Consider the following 18,749-nt stretch of genomic DNA (forward strand, 5'->3'; position numbering starts at 1 on the left):
ATAGGATTCCAAGGATTTTTCACAAGAGAAAAATATTAGTAGTCTAGATTTTTAGATGGGTCCTATGCAGCCGTTTGAGACCAAAGAAGCTGCCATATTTAGGGCACGCATGCCCTCTAAAAGAAGGGGTTCCCTTGCATTGTTTTTTTGCAGTAATGAAACTTTTTAGACAGTGGGGTTTTTTATTTTAAGGGTTAAAAGAATTGGGTTTGATTTTGGTAAATGAGAGGGAGAAAATGGTCACTTTGGTTTCAATGGCTTTAGATTTGGGTTTGGAATAAAAAAAAGGTGAAAGGGAAGGAAAAGAAGGGAGCTTCAAAATTCCCCTTGGTGGGGTTTGGGGTTGGGCACGTTCACTACACAATCGATAACAAAAGATGCAGAGATAGAAAGGGGAGTGGAGATGAATCCTCATAGAAATGATTGAAAACATGGAACCCATCATGATTCAATGAAAAAAACTGCAAAAATTGTTAAAAGAGAAACTGGGGTTTTTTGAAGGCCTAAAAATTTGGTCAAAAAAAGTGAGTTTGAGAAGAGGGAACCATGAATGAATGAATGAAACATATGGATTGGATTAGCTAGGCAAAGGGGTTCAATTATTTGAGCGAGAAGAGAAGAAAAAAAATGGGTTGATAAATGGGTTTTCGAGGGATGGAAGAAGGATGAAAGTACAAAAATAAATAAATAAATAAATAAAAGAAGAAAATAAAGGTGGGAGAGTCAATCAAAGAATCAATCATGTATTGTGGAGTTTGAGAAAAGGTTGAGACTTGAGAGGGTCTATTGCCTTTACCACAACAAGCTTTCCAAGTCTCTCATCCTCCTAAGCCTTCTAATAAGCAATCCCTCCTTTTAATACTATTCAAATCAAGGTCCTTTTAGGGTTTGGGTGTCTTATAACAGCAACAAAGGAAAAGACAGAAAGTGCCAACGTCAGACATATAGAGAGGAAGAGAAAATGGAATAGAAAAAGGAGAAAATGTTAAAAGAAAATTAAAGGGAAATTTCAAAGGAAGAGGTGGGATCAAGTGGGATTCTTCATGGTCTTTGCCTAGTTGGGGCTGGCCCTCACCCAAAGTCCAAACCACCTCACATCTTCTCTCACTCTTTCCTTTGCAGAATTCCTAGCTTTTTCTTGGTTATCTTGCCTTTTCTTTAGCTGAACATGTTCTTTGTTTAGGAATTTTCTTTTGGGCTAATTTGTCACCCCCTTCTCCATGGTCTGCCACTGTAATCATCACAATCTGTACACCATCTCTATAACACCCAGCTACTGAAAAATTTCTCTCTTTATTCACATATATAGATAGAAAGAAGAGGGTTGTAGGGATTTGGAGGAAAACCATCTTATTGTCTGTTCTTTCCATGTTTGATTGCATGGTGTGGGCTCAATGGGTTTAAGGGAGATTTGAAAGAGATATCTGAATTGTGTTGCAGAGCTGCTCAGACAAGCAATCCATGGTTAGATAGCGACTTGGAGAATAACCCATCATCATCATCTCTTCACGAGATTTTGCTTTTGCCACCCTCCTTTGAATGATGCCTTTCTGTGGCTAAATGTCACTGCCACCTGTTCACCATCAAGCCTGTGTTTAGTTTGCATATCAAAGCTAGAGGTGGGATTCTCTTTGTTTCTGCCTTCCTCCCTCTCGTCCTTCCTCTTCTTGGTTTTTTCTTCAAAGGTGCAAAAGTAGGGGTTGCTTACAAGGGTGGAAGTGGTGGATATCAAACAAAACAAAGAGAGATTACATATCTCTCTGCCTTTTGGTTTTCTTTCTTGGACTTTTCTTCACAGGCATGTTTCCTGCAGCCATGTCCAATTCAACTTCTTTATCTGAGGAAGCTAGCGTTTCTTCTGGCACCAGAGTTCAGGACTTCAGCAGCTTGAATCCAGTGGTTTCAGGCATTTCTTCTCAGCAGCAAAATCAACAGAAGATCAAGAAGAAGAGAAACCTCCCTGGAAACCCAGGCAGGATATATCCTTGTTCTATCATCTCTTCAATTTTGTACACCTTATATGTCTGAATTTTGTCTTATTACAAGGTCTTACTCTTTTCTGGTTTTGCAGACCCAGATGCTGAAGTGATTGCTTTATCTCCAAAGACCCTACTTGCTACCAATAGATTTGTCTGTGAGATCTGCAACAAAGGGTTTCAGAGAGATCAGAACCTTCAGCTCCACAGGAGAGGCCACAACCTTCCATGGAAGCTGAAGCAAAGAAACAGCAAAGAGATAAAAAAGAAAGCCTATGTTTGCCCTGAGCCCACATGTGTCCACCACCATCCCTCAAGGGCCCTTGGCGATCTTACAGGAATCAAGAAACACTTCTGTAGGAAACATGGGGAGAAGAAATGGAAGTGTGAGAAGTGTTCAAAGATCTATGCAGTTCAATCAGATTGGAAGGCTCACTCTAAAACCTGTGGAACTAGAGAATACAGATGTGACTGTGGAACCCTTTTCTCCAGGTAATTCATTTCATCTCCTTAATTTATTCTCAATAATCTTCCCTTCTTTCATTACTTCTCAGCATCCCATCATATACTCATCACTTTGGACCCTCATGTACTCATGTTGGCCTTTGGTTTAAACTGGGAAGTGTGGTTTAGTGTCGTTGGGAGGAGAGAAGGGGGTTTTTGTTTTTGTGTATATTAGATTTAACAGAAGAGCATGGCAAGGCTTTGCATGGAATATATCTGGAGCTTGAATGCAGTGGCAGGTTGCCTGGAAATGGGCACCATTAATACAAGTGTCTGTTACTGATGACAACGGAAGAGAAACTGAAAACCCATCTCCAAAGACTGAACCTGCTAAGCTTATAGTTTTGAAAAAAAGAATAATCAACACAATCTTTTGTTTCATTATGTATTGTACTATCTGCTCTTCAATATATATATATGCCAAGCATGAGTTTTTCTCAAGTCCCAACTGTATATGCATGTGTTCTTAGAATTATTATTACTTTTAGGAACCTGTGATCCGGAGAAACCTCACTTATTAGATTGTGGGTTTTGAGTTAGAAGGACACCCTTTTAATAAATTATCAATTTGTTGGATGCATGGGTTGATTTCCTTTTCTTCTTTTTTTTTTTTGTTTGGGTTAATTCCTCTTCCATTTTGGTTGTGTACTTGGTAATGGAGCGACTGCAGTCTCAAAAACAATGATGGTAACTCTGCTCGTCTAAGAAAAAAGCTAGGAAGTTTAATTACTTTTGGGTGTTCATGGATAAGAAAATCGGTGATAATCTCTGAAACTCTGAGCAACATCATTATGAAAACTGATAAGTCTGCAAAAATATCTGATATGGTGAGTTATTATTGTTTTCTTTCTCTCTCTCTTTCCTTCATCAATGGTTATATGGTGGGCTTCAATTGCATATCCCTGCTTCGTGCATGAGCTCTAATATCAAAAGATTGTCATTGTTGTTTTAATTATTAGTTTCTTCAAATTTTGGGCCTGTATGTCTCCCCCATTTTTGCATGCATAAAGCATTCAGTCAATGATCTCTCTCTCTCTCTAATTTTGACCCACAAAGATAATTCCTCTTTCTTTTTGCTTGCTTTATGCATGCATGAGCTCTTGCACTCTTCAAGACATGCATGGCTTCTCCTTCTTCCCCTCTTTTTCGTTTCTTCTTGGTCTAAGAAGATCTTTTTGCATCAAGTTCTTCTACTTAGAATGATAGTTGGAATTATAATTTTCTACGGTCTGCACTACTAGAACTGGTGGGTCATGTCCTGATGATAATGTAAGTTATTTGGTTTGATTTTCAGGAAGGATAGCTTCATCACCCACAGAGCATTTTGTGATGCTTTAGCTGAAGAAAGTGCAAGGCTTTCAGTGATGAACTCAACCAACCAACTTCTCAATCTTCACCCACAAAACCCATGTTCTTTCTTTCCTGCTTTCTCAACCCACCACCAGCAGCAGCAGCACTTCCCAAACCCACCAACCCACATTTCTCTGACTTCATGGGATTCACCTCAAAACCCTAACCCTAACAACCCTAACCAAAGCCCACTTCAGATCAAGCCTGAAATTCACCACCTCCAAATCCCATCACCCATCTCTCCACAATTTTTCCAAGAACAACCACCACCACCCCCACCGACACAGCAGAAGAACTTGATGACTTCACCCTTCCAAAACTTCCACGTAAGCACACAGCCCACCTCGGCACACCTGTCAGCCACTGCACTCCTCCAGAAGGCTGCAACTGTTGGTGCAACTGCCAACATCTCATTCACAGGCTCTTCACAATCTCACATGTCTCGCCTACACATGGCGGAGCTTGGCTCATTCCCCCACGTGGGCGCCGGAATCTCGCCGGAGTACCTGGGTTTCGCCTCTGGAAACCTTTCCACGTGGCAAAAAAGCGACCGGCTGACCAGGGACTTCCTGGGTCTGACTGGTGAGTCTGGTGGCTGTGGTGGAGGAGGAGGAGGAGGAGGAGGAGGAGGAGGCAGTGGTGGCGGTGCTGATGGAGCGGTTAACGTTAGCGTGAATATGAGGGACATGCTACAGTACACGGGAGGCGTAGAGTTCCAACCCTACGACCGTGACCACTCCTTGCTGAAGGCCCATGGCTTCGAAACCTGGGGTGACTGTTAGAAAGAACCCAAGGGTAAAACAGTAACTTAACTCTCCCTTGCTACGAATTGACGAAAACACCCCCCTCCACCTCCCATCATTTCATATTTTCCCTTTTCTTTTTCTTTTTCTTTTTTTTTTCCTTTTAGTAGTTTAATTTCCTCATAAGGGTTTGATGCATTTTATTTTCTTTTTTCGTCAGAGGTAATCATGTAGCCTAGAAGACATAAAAAGTATAATGAGGCATCCGAATGATATTATTGTAATTTTGTCAATCAAGAATGTCATATTACTTATGGAGATATAAATAATTTTTTATTTTAAAAAAAAATATTTACCACTTCAAAATTTTATTCATTCTCAAAAATATATTTTTTTTAAATTATCATCCTCGTATACTATTATAGAAATTAAATCTTTTTAAAATATAATTTTGAATTCATCTAAAAAAAAGAGTTTTTTTTTTTTTAATATTTTGGATTTTTATTAAAATATATATATATATATATATGAAAGATTCTAGATCTTTTTTCAATTAGTTGTGTGCTCTTTTACATGAAAAGCATTTAGGATATTTGAAGAGAATATGAAAGAATTTTCGGATTTGACAGGTAAAAAAAGGGCATATACCTCTTTCATGGCATACAACCCACCTTTATTATGACTTCAAAACTAATTTTTTATTCCATAAATGCTAAGAAAAAAGGTCAAAAAGATGTGGGAGTTTGGGTGGTTATCTATTTACTTTTCTTTTTTTTAATTTTGGAAAAAAAAATTGAGATTCTTAGCTTTTAAATCTAAACACTAACCCCAAGAGAACAGAGGAGGCCTGCTTTGGAAAATTCTAGCAGCTCACCTTTTGTACATGCTTCAAATTCCAATTGAAGAGGATTAAAGTTCAATCAAATTCCAAGAAATTCTTTTCCTCCCCACTTTCTTTTGAGGTACTAAGGGGGAAAAATTATAGATAAATTCAAAGGAAAATAGCCTTTTCTAAAGATGAGCAGAGAAGCTGTAAAACCTGTAGTAAGCGTGAGTGTAGAAAGGAGACTAAGTTGATTGTGTGTGTGTGTGTTTGTGCTTGGGAGGTGGTGATGGTGGTCCGGGGCCTTGGTGGTAGAAAACCAAAAGGAGAGAAAGGAAAAGAAAAGAAAAGAAAGGAAAAGAAAAAAAAAATGGAAGAGAGAAAAAAGAAAGAGGGAGCAATGGGGGATGGTGAGAAAATGAAAGAGAAAATGTCAACGGTTATGAAAATGATGCTCTATTCAACTTTGAGAGTTTGAATCATCAAAGGATTGTGTGTTTTTCTTTTCCCCTTTCTCAAATTCTGTGCACGTCCCCATACTACAGCCTTTCGCCTCAGCACCTCAACCCCTACGATTCAATAGAACTTGGGAAAATGATAAGTCACCCAAGTGATATCGTATCAAAAAACCTTTACCATGAACCATTGATGCATATAATCAAACCTTAATCGGTAAATAATAATACAAAGAAATGAAATATGAATACAAGTAAATAACAACGAGGTCAAAGTCCAATGGGACGGGTATTTTCAGAGATTTTCAACTAAATACAAGGATAGAATTTAAGTTTTTCTAATAGAAGAAGCCATTCTATGTATTAATCATTTCTCTGACTAAAATTGAGAAAAGTGTGTGCGCATGGGAATCAAATGGAAAGGAAAGGAATGGAAAGAAGGAAGAAAAAATGAGCAAAAACTGGATCATTGTAATTGAGAGAGAGACTATGAAAAAAAACCAAAATTACAAGAGTTGATGAGAGTATATTCATGAGATAAAGGCTAAAGGGGCCTAGGGATTAATGAAAGGAAGGAGTTGGGTTGTGAAGGTATATCCAAGCTTTTAGAAAGTATATGTAAGTTGCAGGGTTAAGGTACAATACATGCTATTTGCCTAGTAAAAAAGACTGCCTCTTTTTTATTTCCCTCGGTTGCACAAACAGACAAACCAAAAGCTTCTCTTCTATTCCCTCCTCTCTCTCTCTCTCTCTCTCTCTCTCTCTCTCAAGTCTCAAGACTCTCAACACACTTGCATATGTCATCTTCCATCAGGGAATCTCATCTCAACAGTCCTTCCTTTTCCCTTCCAATCCTAATTATTACCAACCACTTCTTTTCTATGCTTTTCTCTCTTTTTCCCCTTCTGCTGCAAATCCCCATACAAACACCCTTTTTTCCACCACCCTCATGAGTATTACACCATTCAATGATAAAGGAGTACATGGGTAGGACATATTTTCATGGCCCTCTTCAAACATTAACTGTAACTTTGGTGTTTGGCTTTACTTATCCACAGTGAAAACTCATATTCACTGATACGAATTGTTCCAAACCTGAGAAGGGATAAGAATAATGGAAGCAGCAGATTCTGAATCATCGTAAAGAAAAGATTACCTAAGGAAAGGATAAGAGAAGGTAACCAAAGAGAGACCCACCAGAACAGTAACTTTGAAAGAGGCTACTAGTTTATTACACAGCATTGACCTAAAAATTTTCATTAATTCATCAAGGATACCCTCTATTTTCTGGCAATTTTGTTTCTCATTTCAATTCATAAGAGTTTATGCTACAGGTAAGCTTCAAGAGGGTTTCACTTTTAACTATCTTGCTGCAGATCTTTGACACCAATAGCCAATTAAGATTGGGGGTGGTTGTAGATTTTATGAATTATATCTTTTAAAGAACTCATTCTTATCTCAACATTAACCAACATACCATTTTAGCTTTCCATCTAACTTCTTTGGCGCCCATATCAAGAGGTTATAAGGTAAACTTAGAAATTTTGTTATCATACTCAGGGAGTGATATTCTTAATACACTAGTGGGTAGTTGAGATCATCTTGGTGAACAGTGTTGGATCAGTATGTTTTATGCCATGTAACTTGGATGAAGAACAAAAACATGTCTCATAACTTAAAACCAGAGACAGAACATCAAATAATGAATGGACTAGCATTGCAGATCATGTAGCATGGCTCAGATAGCACGTACTCAACTGAGAAATACAGCACCATCTAAAGTTAGCAATGATTCATACTCTACAATTCTGTGGATGACTCACATGTAAAAGTACCAATTGAGACAAAAGCATCTTCTGGGGACATGCATCGATTTGCTCTCTTGTGGTTACTGGCGGGACCAATTTCTTTAGAGAAGTTTGTGTCAGCGTATATCTCACCCAACCAATGGTTTTGGGCCATCATAATTTACTCCCAGATATTGATCCAATACATTCTTGAATGCCTGCAGCAGAAAACAACAGGAACAAAAAAATTTATCTCAATGTCCAAAAAATAGAAAATCATAAATACACAAACTTTTCTTATCTTGGACAATGAGGTTCATTTATGTTGGATTCTGAAACTTCTAAGATTTATTTTTCATGGGCAAGCTTAGAGATCTTATAAGGGGTTGAAATTGGAGACAGATGCAGATGCAGGAAAATAAAAGCACACAAATCCAAAAACATAATAATAATAGACGAAGAATATAAAAGAAGCAAAAAAGGCACACAAGTTCATGTTTATAAACATATTAATAATGAGATTAATTATAGAAAAGTAGAGAAGCAAAAAGGAAAACAATGCCATGATTAAAATAAAGGAAAAGACTGTTCATTGGGAAAAATGTTGTCAAAGCTGAACTGGATCAGAAAAATTATGAGTAGGAATTCAAATTGAATCATGATTCAGACTGTAAGACTGTGGGTCAAGGGAAAAAAAATTCTAAAAGAATCTAGTAGATTTACAGAAATTGAGATGATATATGGCCTACAAGTAGAAAGACATTAAGACAAATGAGGTACATGGCCCAAAAAGAAACTATTCTGAATTATTACTATATGCCCAGAAAGATTCAAATAATAATTCACTATTATCTTCAATAATTGTATGAACATGGATTCAAACCCTTTTCCTACCCCAGCTTATTTCATCCTTGTAAACAACCTCAACAAAGGGCAGGTGTACCCACCTATTTGAGTGTTATTGGCAGTAGTTCTTCCATATAAGCTTTGGCTGCTACTAAATTCCAATAGCAAAAAAGCTGCCATTTCTTGGGCTCACTACCCGAGGAAATTTTGAACTAATTCCCTTGAATATTTTAAAACTCATCAAATAGGTAAATCTATCAAACATTATTAACATAAAATAACAAACTATCATTCTACCATTTTTATGTGCAATCATTTTAACAGTTAAAAAATATATTTTTTAACAGTGATGCAGTAATGGTTCTTGGTTAGAAAAGGCATAGCCTCTTTGGAAGCCTAAGATTATGGCTTCAGACCATAAACAAATTACAAAACCTTCTCAATTCAACAACAGGTGTCTATGATAGATGTTTAAGTCATTAGGGTCTCAGCTTATCTCACTGTTTCAAGTTTTAATCTACCAAAGTGATTTTTATAATGGTAAATATCAAGTTCTAGTCTGGTATCTCGGTCAGAAGTAGCTTACACAGGTTTTTTCTTATTTGGATTTAGTTGAGTAACTTGAGTTATTAGAAGTCTCAAGTCAGCTTGTTAAACTAGCCATGTTTAGAAATTTCCTGCAGAGTAACTTGAGTCCACCATTTGTCCGTCTTGTTACAAGATTTTTACATTTAGAAACTCTTCCAGATCCCACAAACATGGCCCCTTAATGTAAAATGGATATTAGAGTTTGATTAGTGAAAATGTGTAAGCTTAGTTTAAGTAGAAGCATGGATCCCTGGTTTTTTCTTCCTTTTTTCCACACTTGCACATTTTACTACATTTCCACACTTCTGTTTAAACTTGCAAAGTAGCCATCTTGTTTCTCTAACCCAAACCCAACGATCACAGCCCTAAACTTCGTTCAATCTTCAGGCTATTTTGCAAACCCCCCAAGTTAGGTGGGGTTCAGAAGTTCCAGAACCTGATTTCTATAATTACAACAATTAAAAATATAGCCTCTTAAGATTTCAAGAGAACTTCAGCTAGCATCAGGACTTGCCATTTGTCCTTCATAATGAAGAGATAATCAAGGTTACAAGAAGCACCTATGAAAGAGTTCAATCAATGCACAAAATGGGTGCCCATCTGTCATTGGCATGATAATGCTTTCCTTTCACCAACAATATTTCAAACCAAAGAGATCATTCATGGTCTTGATATGGCAATGAAGTTGTCTTCTAAAAAGCTTATGCATTCATACTCACACACACACACACACATATATATAGAGAGAGAACAATATTACCTGGAGTGCAAATGACTCTTTCCCATTTAAGATTGCTTTCATTGCAGCAAATCGGTCATCAAATACACCATAAAAAAGCTGGTAGAATTCATTCCTAAAACCATGAATGCAGAATAACAGATCAGAGACAAATATCTAATTAATGAAAAAAAAATTCATAAACTATTATGTGCAGCCCAACATGAACCTTTCTTCTTCAGTGATATGTTGATCCATTTCCTCAAATTTCCGTGTTAGGACTTCAGCCCCTACCGGTGAAAGCAAGTGTAATATTAGAGCCTCCAAAGTTCTTGGGAAGTTGTGCTGCAAAGAACAATATATTGTGATACACTTGGAAAAGAGTTTGTATTTCCTTCAGAGACTAGTTTCAACAAATACGTATCATAGTGGCCAAACCTACAATGATTTCATTATGACAAAAGGTGGGTGTTCTACCAGCATCAACTCCTACAATTAATCATGATGCAAGGCTGACATTTTCATAATGTCATCTCAGACCAAAAATCAAGCAACCAAATTGGTCACACTAGGGTTTATATCTCTATTCAAGATGCAAGGGACCTAAATCAATCAACTCCTGTATGATTACCTGTTGCCCACTTCAAGTTGATGCTTAGCATATTAGTGAGAATAAAGATGCATGTTAGCAGATCTCCTCATAAGTATTAATCAAGCTACAATAAACATAGGAGTGTCCATTTAGATTTAAATAACTTATTCCATGCCACAATAAATATAACAGGGCAGATTAAATTATCAAGGAAAACAACATGAAGCATGGATTATTTCAACCAAAGGTTGACAGGAAGTCCATTCACCAACTAAAAAGTGTAGGCTTTGAAGGAGATACAAACTCACCACCATGGCAAGAAAGACATTCTGAAGTGTAAGTGGCTCGAGGGTCCACAAAATTTTAGAGAGCGGGTCATCTTCTAAATGAAATAGATTGCTTGCCACAATTCTCTTTTGTTCACTTTTCACTTTAACATCAGAATCATTTCCTGAAGTGGAGTGCACTGGTTCAGTTCGATCAGCAACCTTAACTGAGTCATGGACTAAAGCAACAAGCTTGTGAAGTGCCTGCAGTGCAAGGGGTTCCACTTCATGCAACATAATCCTCTGCTTTAGCTTACTCCCTTTTAAATCCTTGCTCGCACACTTCTGATCCAAATCACTTTCATGATTATCTGGCAAGTAATAAGTTGAACAAATCAGAAAATTAAACCTTGTATAGAAATAGGGAACAACATCCTCATCTCTCTAATGAGTAAAGAAAATACTAGACCAAGTAATCTTTGTATTAATAAATTTCTCAGAAAGATTTTAACATATGCATATTTTCAGTATCTCCACCAGCCATAGGGTATTCCACTAAAATAAAGGGCAACCAAAAGAAACTGACCTGATTCTCCATTATTAGGCAGCTCACATGAATGCTTTTCCATTTTCTCCATACCAGCAGAATTCTCACCTAGCAGTTGATTCTGTCCTATTTAAAAAAAGGAAGATGCCTTATGCTTCTGACTAAGGAAAAAAGAAAAAGAGAAAAGTAGAGTAAAATTCACTGATAAAGGACTGACACTATATAATAAATTTGAATCAAAATTTAACAACAGATCACGGATCATGTGATAAAGGCCTCAGATGATTTAATTCATAGCTGGAGCTTTTGGATGGCAAATGTGACAAGGCGAAATTCTGGAATAAATTAAGGCAAATTTCTAGAGAACATCAGTATAGCTGAGGCAATATTTGCACAGATATATACTACATTGAGCATTACATCTGCCAGTTTCACTCAAGTTTTTACAGAAAATCCAGCAATGATAATTTCAGAACAAATATTTTAAGCTGAACTGTTTTACCCCATGGCTATCAGAACCCACATGTTGCTCTAAGCAGAGTGCAGCAAAGGCAACAAGATGAATCTGGGATAATTTGTGATAAGTACCAGAGAGCTTCATTAGAGATTTGATAATATCTCCAAATATACATAACCACATTCACCATTATGTCAATTACTTGTCCCAAGTTTTTGCAGAGATTAGAGTTCAACAAGTATTTTAAGGGAAAACTTGTAGTTCTCATGACCGTCAACCATTTGAGTAGACGATGACAAAGTCCTTCTATCCTCAGAAGAGAGATGGATAAATAGTGGTTCAAACTTAGAAAGGCATAGATAAATTATTGATGGAAATCATGAATAAGGGAAGGCTCTATAAAAGTTACAATATTCCACCAGTGAAGGAAATATTTGTCCTTATGCAAGAAAGTTAAAAATAATAATAATAAAATAAAATGAAAACCTTAAATAAATAAGAAAGAAAGAAAAAGAGAAAGAGTCAGTTTCAATCCAGCATTATCAACACTTTTTGAAAATGAGAAAACTAAGAGAGGGGAGACGTACCATTTCTTTGTCAGTTAATCTGGAATTTAAGACAATGGTTGGCGAGCAAATGAACCATGAAATGGAAACAGAACCAAAGTAAGTCTGCTCTGTTACTAATGCTTAAATGAAATATTTGAAAGAAAATAACCACAAATACCTCCTCAATATTCTCCTCAAATAATATGCATCCATGTGTTCTGACAGGCTGGACGTTATGTTTGACCGCCACCAGAAGTTAACAGCAATAGTCAGATCATTACTATCCACTTGATGGAACCTGAAGCAATCAGAAACAACAAAATTCCTTAACACATATATTAAATCTGATGATAGAAGAAAGCACGTTAGGTATAATTTTACAATATAAAAGAAATATGTAAAACAAGAATGAAAAAGTGAACTATGCTTCCAACCAGGGCAGGGATGACAATATCAAATTAGCAGGCTTTGTTAGAAAAAGGAAGCTTGTTGCAATCACTTAAATTACATATACACATTAATCCATCACCAAGCAAGAAGCCTCACAGTTTTTCACATAAAACTTCCCTCATGTCAATTGCATCTACACTAACATGGTAGGCTTCCGATGAGCTACATCATTTTGTGTTTTTTTTTGTCATTGAATGAGCATGATTTTCAGATCAAAATTTTCAATTGAAGAATCAACAATCAGATGCAGAATCATAGCCAGATCTATGCTAGTATCGACCAAGAAACTTGCTTAAAACTTGCAGGTTTTTCATAGTCCTTAAAGGAACAAATAAATACAACCAAATCTAGAGGAGTAAGCTTTAAGCAGATAGAAACAAGGTTCTTGGCTTAACAGAGATGCGCCTTCAGAAGTATCATACTAGTGTACGGTGAGAAGCTCGATCAATTACAATACTTCTAGGGTTAACAGCACAAAATGGTCAGGTAAAAAAGGGTTAATTGAGTTATGATTCTATAGTAGCCATGCCGGCATAAATAAAAACAGTAATAGAAACAACTAGATCAGTGACAGGCACATTGAAGGAGACAGTTTTAAAATGCTTAATGAAGACCAGTGACAGCAACAGTAATGAGTGCATCATTGAAAGTGGAAGCATCTTAGGATTTGGGAAAGGTTAAAATTTATAAAGTAGGGATAAAAAAAAATGGTCCAAAGATGCACACTTCAATAGCAGAATGACTTTTGATAGAATGAAATGACAGGAAAAGATCAGGGCCCAGACAAACACATACATTTCCATAGGTAAAGGAAGTTGAATTTGAAAAATATGAAGTAACAGCAGACTCAAACTCCCATAAAGAACATGAACTGAGTTAACCACAATAAGCTCATAAAATGGTGCTGCTAGAGCCTCTACCCTCTTTTCTGTTTGCACTTAAACACCAAAACTAGCACTAGAAATCCAATTCAGTGACTTCAAAATATGGGCAAGAAAAATGACTACCTAGAATTGAGAGATGATGCTCCCAATTCCCAGAGCCAATTAGTGATTATATGATTCTGGGGACTGTTAACATAAGAAAACATCATTGAATTACTATGTGCTCCAATAAAGGATCAAATAACAGTGAACTCCCCTGAGATTTCTGAAAATGATTCCATCATCCTTCCTCAAAAAAAAAAAAAAAAAAAAAAATCATCCCTTTGTTCTATAAATATTATCAAGATGCATTTACCTTTCTAACCTTTTAATTTTGGGGAGAAAATTTGATGTTCCATCACAAAACAAATTAAATGCCACTCAAGAATGGACCTAGCTCAGGCCTAATGAAAAGGATATTTTAAATGAAATTTTCCTTATGGCTTTCAAACCATCGTTCACACGTCCATGTCCAAAGTCTGACTAGGAGTCAACATTACATATATAATGCAAAATATTCTTTGTATATGTCAGAGGTTTATAGTGGCCAATATTAGATTTCTCATTAACTGATGAATAAGGAGCAAAACAGTCATAAAACACATAGCAGGTAAGGTAGAAAAAGAGGTTCCAGTTAATTTCTTTTGATAGGTAAATGAAAATAGTATAAAAGCGCCAAAAGGGGCACACAAAAGTACACACAGTGTGTACAACGGCCGCCAAAAAGAGGTTCCAGTTAATAACAAAACAGAAATGATGTAATTGTCATTTCAGAATCCTCATGGAGGTCATCAATAAATTTAGAAACCACATGGAATGATCAAAAGGTGAGAAGGCAATATTGTTTTGGAGAAGCAAGGATTTAAACCTTACCAGCCTTCAGGAATGAACAGTGCATCCCCTGCATGAAGAATAACCTTCTGAGAGTGCTTCATTGAGTGTTCGGCTCTTGGATGAATTGAAAAATCAGGTTCCTCTAAAGCCACAGAACTTCCAGAAGAATAAACAAGAAATTAAAAGATTGAGCCTTACAAGCTGGAAATTTAAAAGTCCACCCTGAATGGAAGCCTAATACTAGAAGCAATTAATTTTCTTCATTTTAGTTTACTGTTACTGATACATAATGTAGAATACCTATGGTTTGAGGCCTCTCCATATATAGGCATTGGATATAACAAGGGACTTGCAGAAGGGGGCCATAAAACAACTGAGAAGCACAAAAAGTTTGTCAAAAAGAGGATTAGATTGGTCATCATAAGAGCACATTATAAACTTGAAAGCAAAAATAAAAATATATAATACAAAATCATTCCGCATGAAAGCTCAATCTTAAACTAGTTCATCTTGAAATAGACAAATGATTTCATAAAAGTCAAAAGGATGTAAATGAAGCTTATTCCAGAGGGAAACCTCTATCACACACAAAATAGAGTCCAAAACTAATTCAATTTTCGTGGAAATTAAAATTGCAATACACCCAAAACCCTTGGAACAATGCATTGGCAGATATTATTGAGAAAATGATAAAATTAAATTCAGGCCAAGGACAATTCCACACTGCATGAGTCAAGATCTCCTAACCTAGTTAAATTCAGATTGCTACAGCCTACAGCCAAGGAACAGAAAACATCACCTGAAGCCTTCTGCCTAGCACATCAGTGCTGATATTTTACTGAATTTGTTTTACCAGAATCAATATATATTTAAATATCATTCTCTTTGATAAAAAAATGCATAATGATGACCGTGGTAGGCAGTACTATGCAAAACACATTTAGGCATTATACATTAGATGCATGGGGAAGTAATTTATACCTACTCAACCTACTGGAAATTGGAGTAGGATACAAAAGATGTCCTTTTGAGGATTGAGGATTGAGGAGGCCATCACCCTACAAATATTATAAAGTACGGGTTTCTTTTGGAGTTAAAGCTTGTTTCATGCAGGATTATTCAAGTATAATTTACTGACTGATTTTGGTCCCAAGCCTGCTTAAATGATATTCTTTCCTTGTATGGGCCAGAGAATTTTCCTCCGTAACCAAAACCCTAAGGTTTCTAATAGCAAGTTTGATGGTAAGTCTGATATTAAGTTTGATAGTTTCCTCCATAGCACCTGTACGAGCCAGCTCCAGAGTTCCTCTCCTGTACTTGATTCCTTCAAGTTTATTAAGATCAATTGTATTTGCTGGAGCCTGAAGCGTGATTAAAAGATAACCATAAGCAATCTGCAAATTGTAAAAACATCCCAGGAAATCCACTTGAGGCATGCTTAACTAATATCACATGATTGAGGAAGATCTGGATTGAAAAATCAAAATCGCCCACCCAAAATGGAATTTGTAATTATTGACAATTGAAAGCCACTTAATAGAATTTTTTAAGGCAAGAATAAGATTTAGGTTCCCATTGATTACCATATATCTAAAAGATCCTCAACAATACTAATACTATGCAATTTTGAAATAATGCTCAAAGAAATAACCTTACTCTCTGCTTTTGTTACACATCATCTTTTCCCATATTTTGGAATTCTTCATTTCACCTTCTCTTTAAGGTAAGCTCAAAACCCTCAGTAACACCATCCAATGCAAATTTGAAATGATTCAGAGACAATAATACTATTCACTTCTTGCAATACACCTTATCATTTCCCAGATTGTGAACATTTTTCTTTAATTCTTCCTTTTAGAGTCCACTACTGGAACATGAAGTTCCCATGATTCTCACACAAGCACATATATGCTTTCTTAGTCAATAAATTAAACTCCGCATATGTCACCAGATTTTATTGTGTTACAAGACAGATAATGCAAACAACATGAAAAGTTCATCAAGCTGTAAGCACCAAAAGATCTTTAGATGCTTTACATCATCCTCAAATAAATATTGAAGGAGCCCTTACATAACCATGAACATATGAGTGGAAGGTAAGTAGGAAAAGATGCTTCCTTAGAAACAAAAAGCAAACCTTGCTTGCAGCCAGCAATTATGCATAGAAGATTATGGTGTGGATCGTAGTGAGTACTTGATCTAGCTTGAGCACTGTTCATCCATAAGTTAATAGAAGCAAGTGTTTTTGTCTCCAAAAATGCAGGCTGCAGAAGTTCACCAGAGTCTTTCAGAAAAATCATACTGCACAAGGAGCTCATCAGAAGATATTTTTTTGATAAAAGAGTTTCTCAGAAAATCAAACTCCAATGACAAAAATTAAAAGTAAAAAACCAAAAAAATTAAATTTAAAATATATATAAGCCTCTTTTGGTGGTGAGCCACAAAAAATAAATACATAGAGGGAGTGCTGGAAAGAAATGCCAAACCGTTTGAATGTCTTCTATCAAAGTTGCCAGTTGAACTTTATCATCATTCTCCACATTCATAATTGGTACCTGAATTACAGAAGTAACCAAATTTTCATTTCAAAATAACAGTATTGCTATCCTTATAAACAAATGCATATGTTTGGTAGCACACCCTAATAAGAACAACAACATAGATTTGAGAGTTACAAATATTTGAAGAATAAAATATAAAGGAAGTTAATTTTAATTTTAAAATTTAAAAAATAAAAATAAAGAACGTAATAATAATAAAATAAAATAAGCAAGAAAATAATCTAACTATCTCAGGCCTCCAGTTTGCAACCTGTGCTAAATAAATTTGTTGAGGAGCATCTCCTAAAAGCGAATTGGATTGTTCTGCCTCAGACCCTGCCAGTCCATGCCTTTCTGATTCAAAACAAACTCTGCCACCAACATCTTTGTCTTGGAGGCGTTGCTTACAAAAACCAATAAAGGCAGAAAATGGTAAGGGAACCTACAAAAAGAAAGGGTAATGGGATAAACTAGCTATTCTCATCCAATATGGAAATGGTAGAAATATATAGAAAAGCTATGAAAAATTACCCTTTCATGGCTTCTAAGATCGCCATAAAATACTGGAGCAGACCTCGATAGCATAGCCTCTACTGTGGACGAACCCACTCTTTCCTAAATTTTCATGCATGGATAACAGTGAGTGCAGACCTCGATTAAAAATGCAAATTATAAGCCTTAATAAGTCTGTGAAGGCAACGCATTGAAACAAATCAAACAATGTTCTGCCATAATGGTTAGGTGTATTACACATGAAAAATCATAGTTTCATCACATAATCATTATACAAAGCAACACACTAAACCCATGTTTGGTTCTTAGAAAATTTGATGGAAAGTGTGATGGAAAGAAAATAGAAAGAAAAAAATGCAAGGAAATAAAAAATGGAAAAAAAAATAAATAAATACTAGATTTAAAGTTAATAAATTACTTTTAGATGCTTCCTCAAACTCATCTCACTTTTTCTTCTCTTCTATAAGAGGATTCAATAATTTTAAAGTATATGAGTTTCCAACTAATTTTAATTATATTTGATTTTCTTTCGTATAACCAAATATAACAACAAAAATAAAAAAAACATATAAAATCTTTAAGAAAAAAAGAATGCCAATAACTTCGATATCATACCCAACATATCTATCATGAGCATCAGCAATTGTCTGATGTATTCATCCATGATGATGAAATTATTGGTACAAAGCCCAAACACACCGTAACTCAAAGTTAACGATTATTGTGCAATAGAGTATAACGGTACTAGGATTTGCAGTCACTGTAAAATGAATATGAATTCCAGAACAACTTTCCTAGTATTTTTCTTGAGGTTTCTGAGCAACCAAACGGAGGGTAAGACGACGAACCTGCAAGTAATCGAGGCCGCCATTGGAGGGATTCCAATTGGAGAAAGCTCTCCAGTTCTTGATGCATCCAATAAATACCTTTTTGGATCACAAGAAAAAATGCTAAATTAACATATATGAATTTGAAAATTAAACATACATTTAAGGATTCAAGGAAAAAAAAATGCATGAGATTACAGCGGGAACGTTTCTGGATTCGACCGAAGCAAAATCAAGAGATGAAGGAAGTAGATTGAAGGCGGGAATTTGCAGAGAACCCTCCATTTTCACCACTGAGCTGAGCCTCCGAACAGGAACAAATAGATGGGTTTGGGGGGTTTTGAAATATATATATATAAAACATAATAAAGTTTTAAAAAAATTATTTTTAAAACGATTACCGAACCAAACATTGCCCAAGCTTTTACTATTTTAGCTTCGTTAGAGCCAAGGCCCATTGAT

At 36.0% G+C, this 18,749-nt stretch overlaps 2 protein-coding genes across 4 annotated transcripts; one reads left to right on the top strand and one right to left on the bottom strand.

Moving 5' to 3' along the window:
• Nucleotides 1–1,053: 1,053 nt before the first annotated feature.
• LOC117917977 (protein indeterminate-domain 12-like) lies at nt 1,054–4,893 on the top strand. Its single transcript, XM_034834480.1, has 3 exons — nt 1,054–1,972; nt 2,072–2,468; nt 3,775–4,893. The coding sequence occupies exons 1-3, from the start codon at nt 1,801–1,803 to the stop codon at nt 4,610–4,612; spliced, it is 1,407 nt and encodes a 468-aa protein (XP_034690371.1). The 5' UTR covers nt 1,054–1,800; the 3' UTR covers nt 4,613–4,893.
• A 1,011-nt stretch (nt 4,894–5,904) lies between these two features.
• On the bottom strand, nt 5,905–18,607 carry LOC117919243. 3 transcript variants are annotated; one of them, XR_004652048.1, is made up of 16 exons: nt 18,486–18,607; nt 18,309–18,386; nt 17,479–17,562; nt 17,219–17,389; nt 16,894–16,962; nt 16,545–16,671; nt 14,708–14,780; nt 14,447–14,563; nt 12,379–12,498; nt 12,240–12,258; nt 11,235–11,316; nt 10,691–11,019; nt 10,020–10,135; nt 9,833–9,926; nt 7,675–7,856; nt 5,905–5,965 (listed from the first exon to the last, which is right to left on the bottom strand). XR_004652048.1 is itself a non-coding variant. In XM_034836376.1 (15 exons), the coding sequence occupies exons 1-15, from the start codon at nt 18,570–18,572 to the stop codon at nt 7,788–7,790; spliced, it is 1,635 nt and encodes a 544-aa protein (XP_034692267.1). In that variant the 5' UTR covers nt 18,573–18,607; the 3' UTR covers nt 7,542–7,787. The 3 variants fall into 3 exon arrangements, 1 of the variants encoding a protein (XP_034692267.1); XR_004652049.1 differs by having other exon boundaries at nt 5,957–5,981; XM_034836376.1 differs by lacking the exon at nt 5,905–5,965 and having other exon boundaries at nt 7,542–7,856.
• Nucleotides 18,608–18,749: the final 142 nt, after the last annotated feature.

This window comes from Vitis riparia, chromosome 7 (assembly GCF_004353265.1).
Source record: "Vitis riparia cultivar Riparia Gloire de Montpellier isolate 1030 chromosome 7, EGFV_Vit.rip_1.0, whole genome shotgun sequence".
Taxonomy (NCBI): domain Eukaryota; kingdom Viridiplantae; phylum Streptophyta; class Magnoliopsida; order Vitales; family Vitaceae; genus Vitis; species Vitis riparia.

Bases quoted from the DNA above. Each gene is read 5' to 3' on its own strand.
- LOC117919243 (XM_034836376.1), bottom strand. From the start codon at position 18,572: ATGGAGGGTTCTCTGCAAATTCCCGCCTTCAATCTACTTCCTTCATCT. The intron at 14,781-16,544 runs GTTTGCTTTTTG...TGTGCTTCTCAG, and splicing joins AATTGCTGGCTGCAAGCAAG to TTGTTTTATGGCCCCCTTCT. The intron at 10,136-10,690 runs GTGAGTTTGTAT...TGTTCTTTGCAG, and splicing joins ATGTCTTTCTTGCCATGGTG to CACAACTTCCCAAGAACTTT.
- LOC117917977 (XM_034834480.1), top strand. From the start codon at position 1,801: ATGTTTCCTGCAGCCATGTCCAATTCAACTTCTTTATCTGAGGAAGCT. The intron at 1,973-2,071 runs GCAGGATATATC...CTGGTTTTGCAG, and splicing joins AAACCTCCCTGGAAACCCAG to ACCCAGATGCTGAAGTGATT. The intron at 2,469-3,774 runs GTAATTCATTTC...TTTGATTTTCAG, and splicing joins TGTGGAACCCTTTTCTCCAG to GAAGGATAGCTTCATCACCC.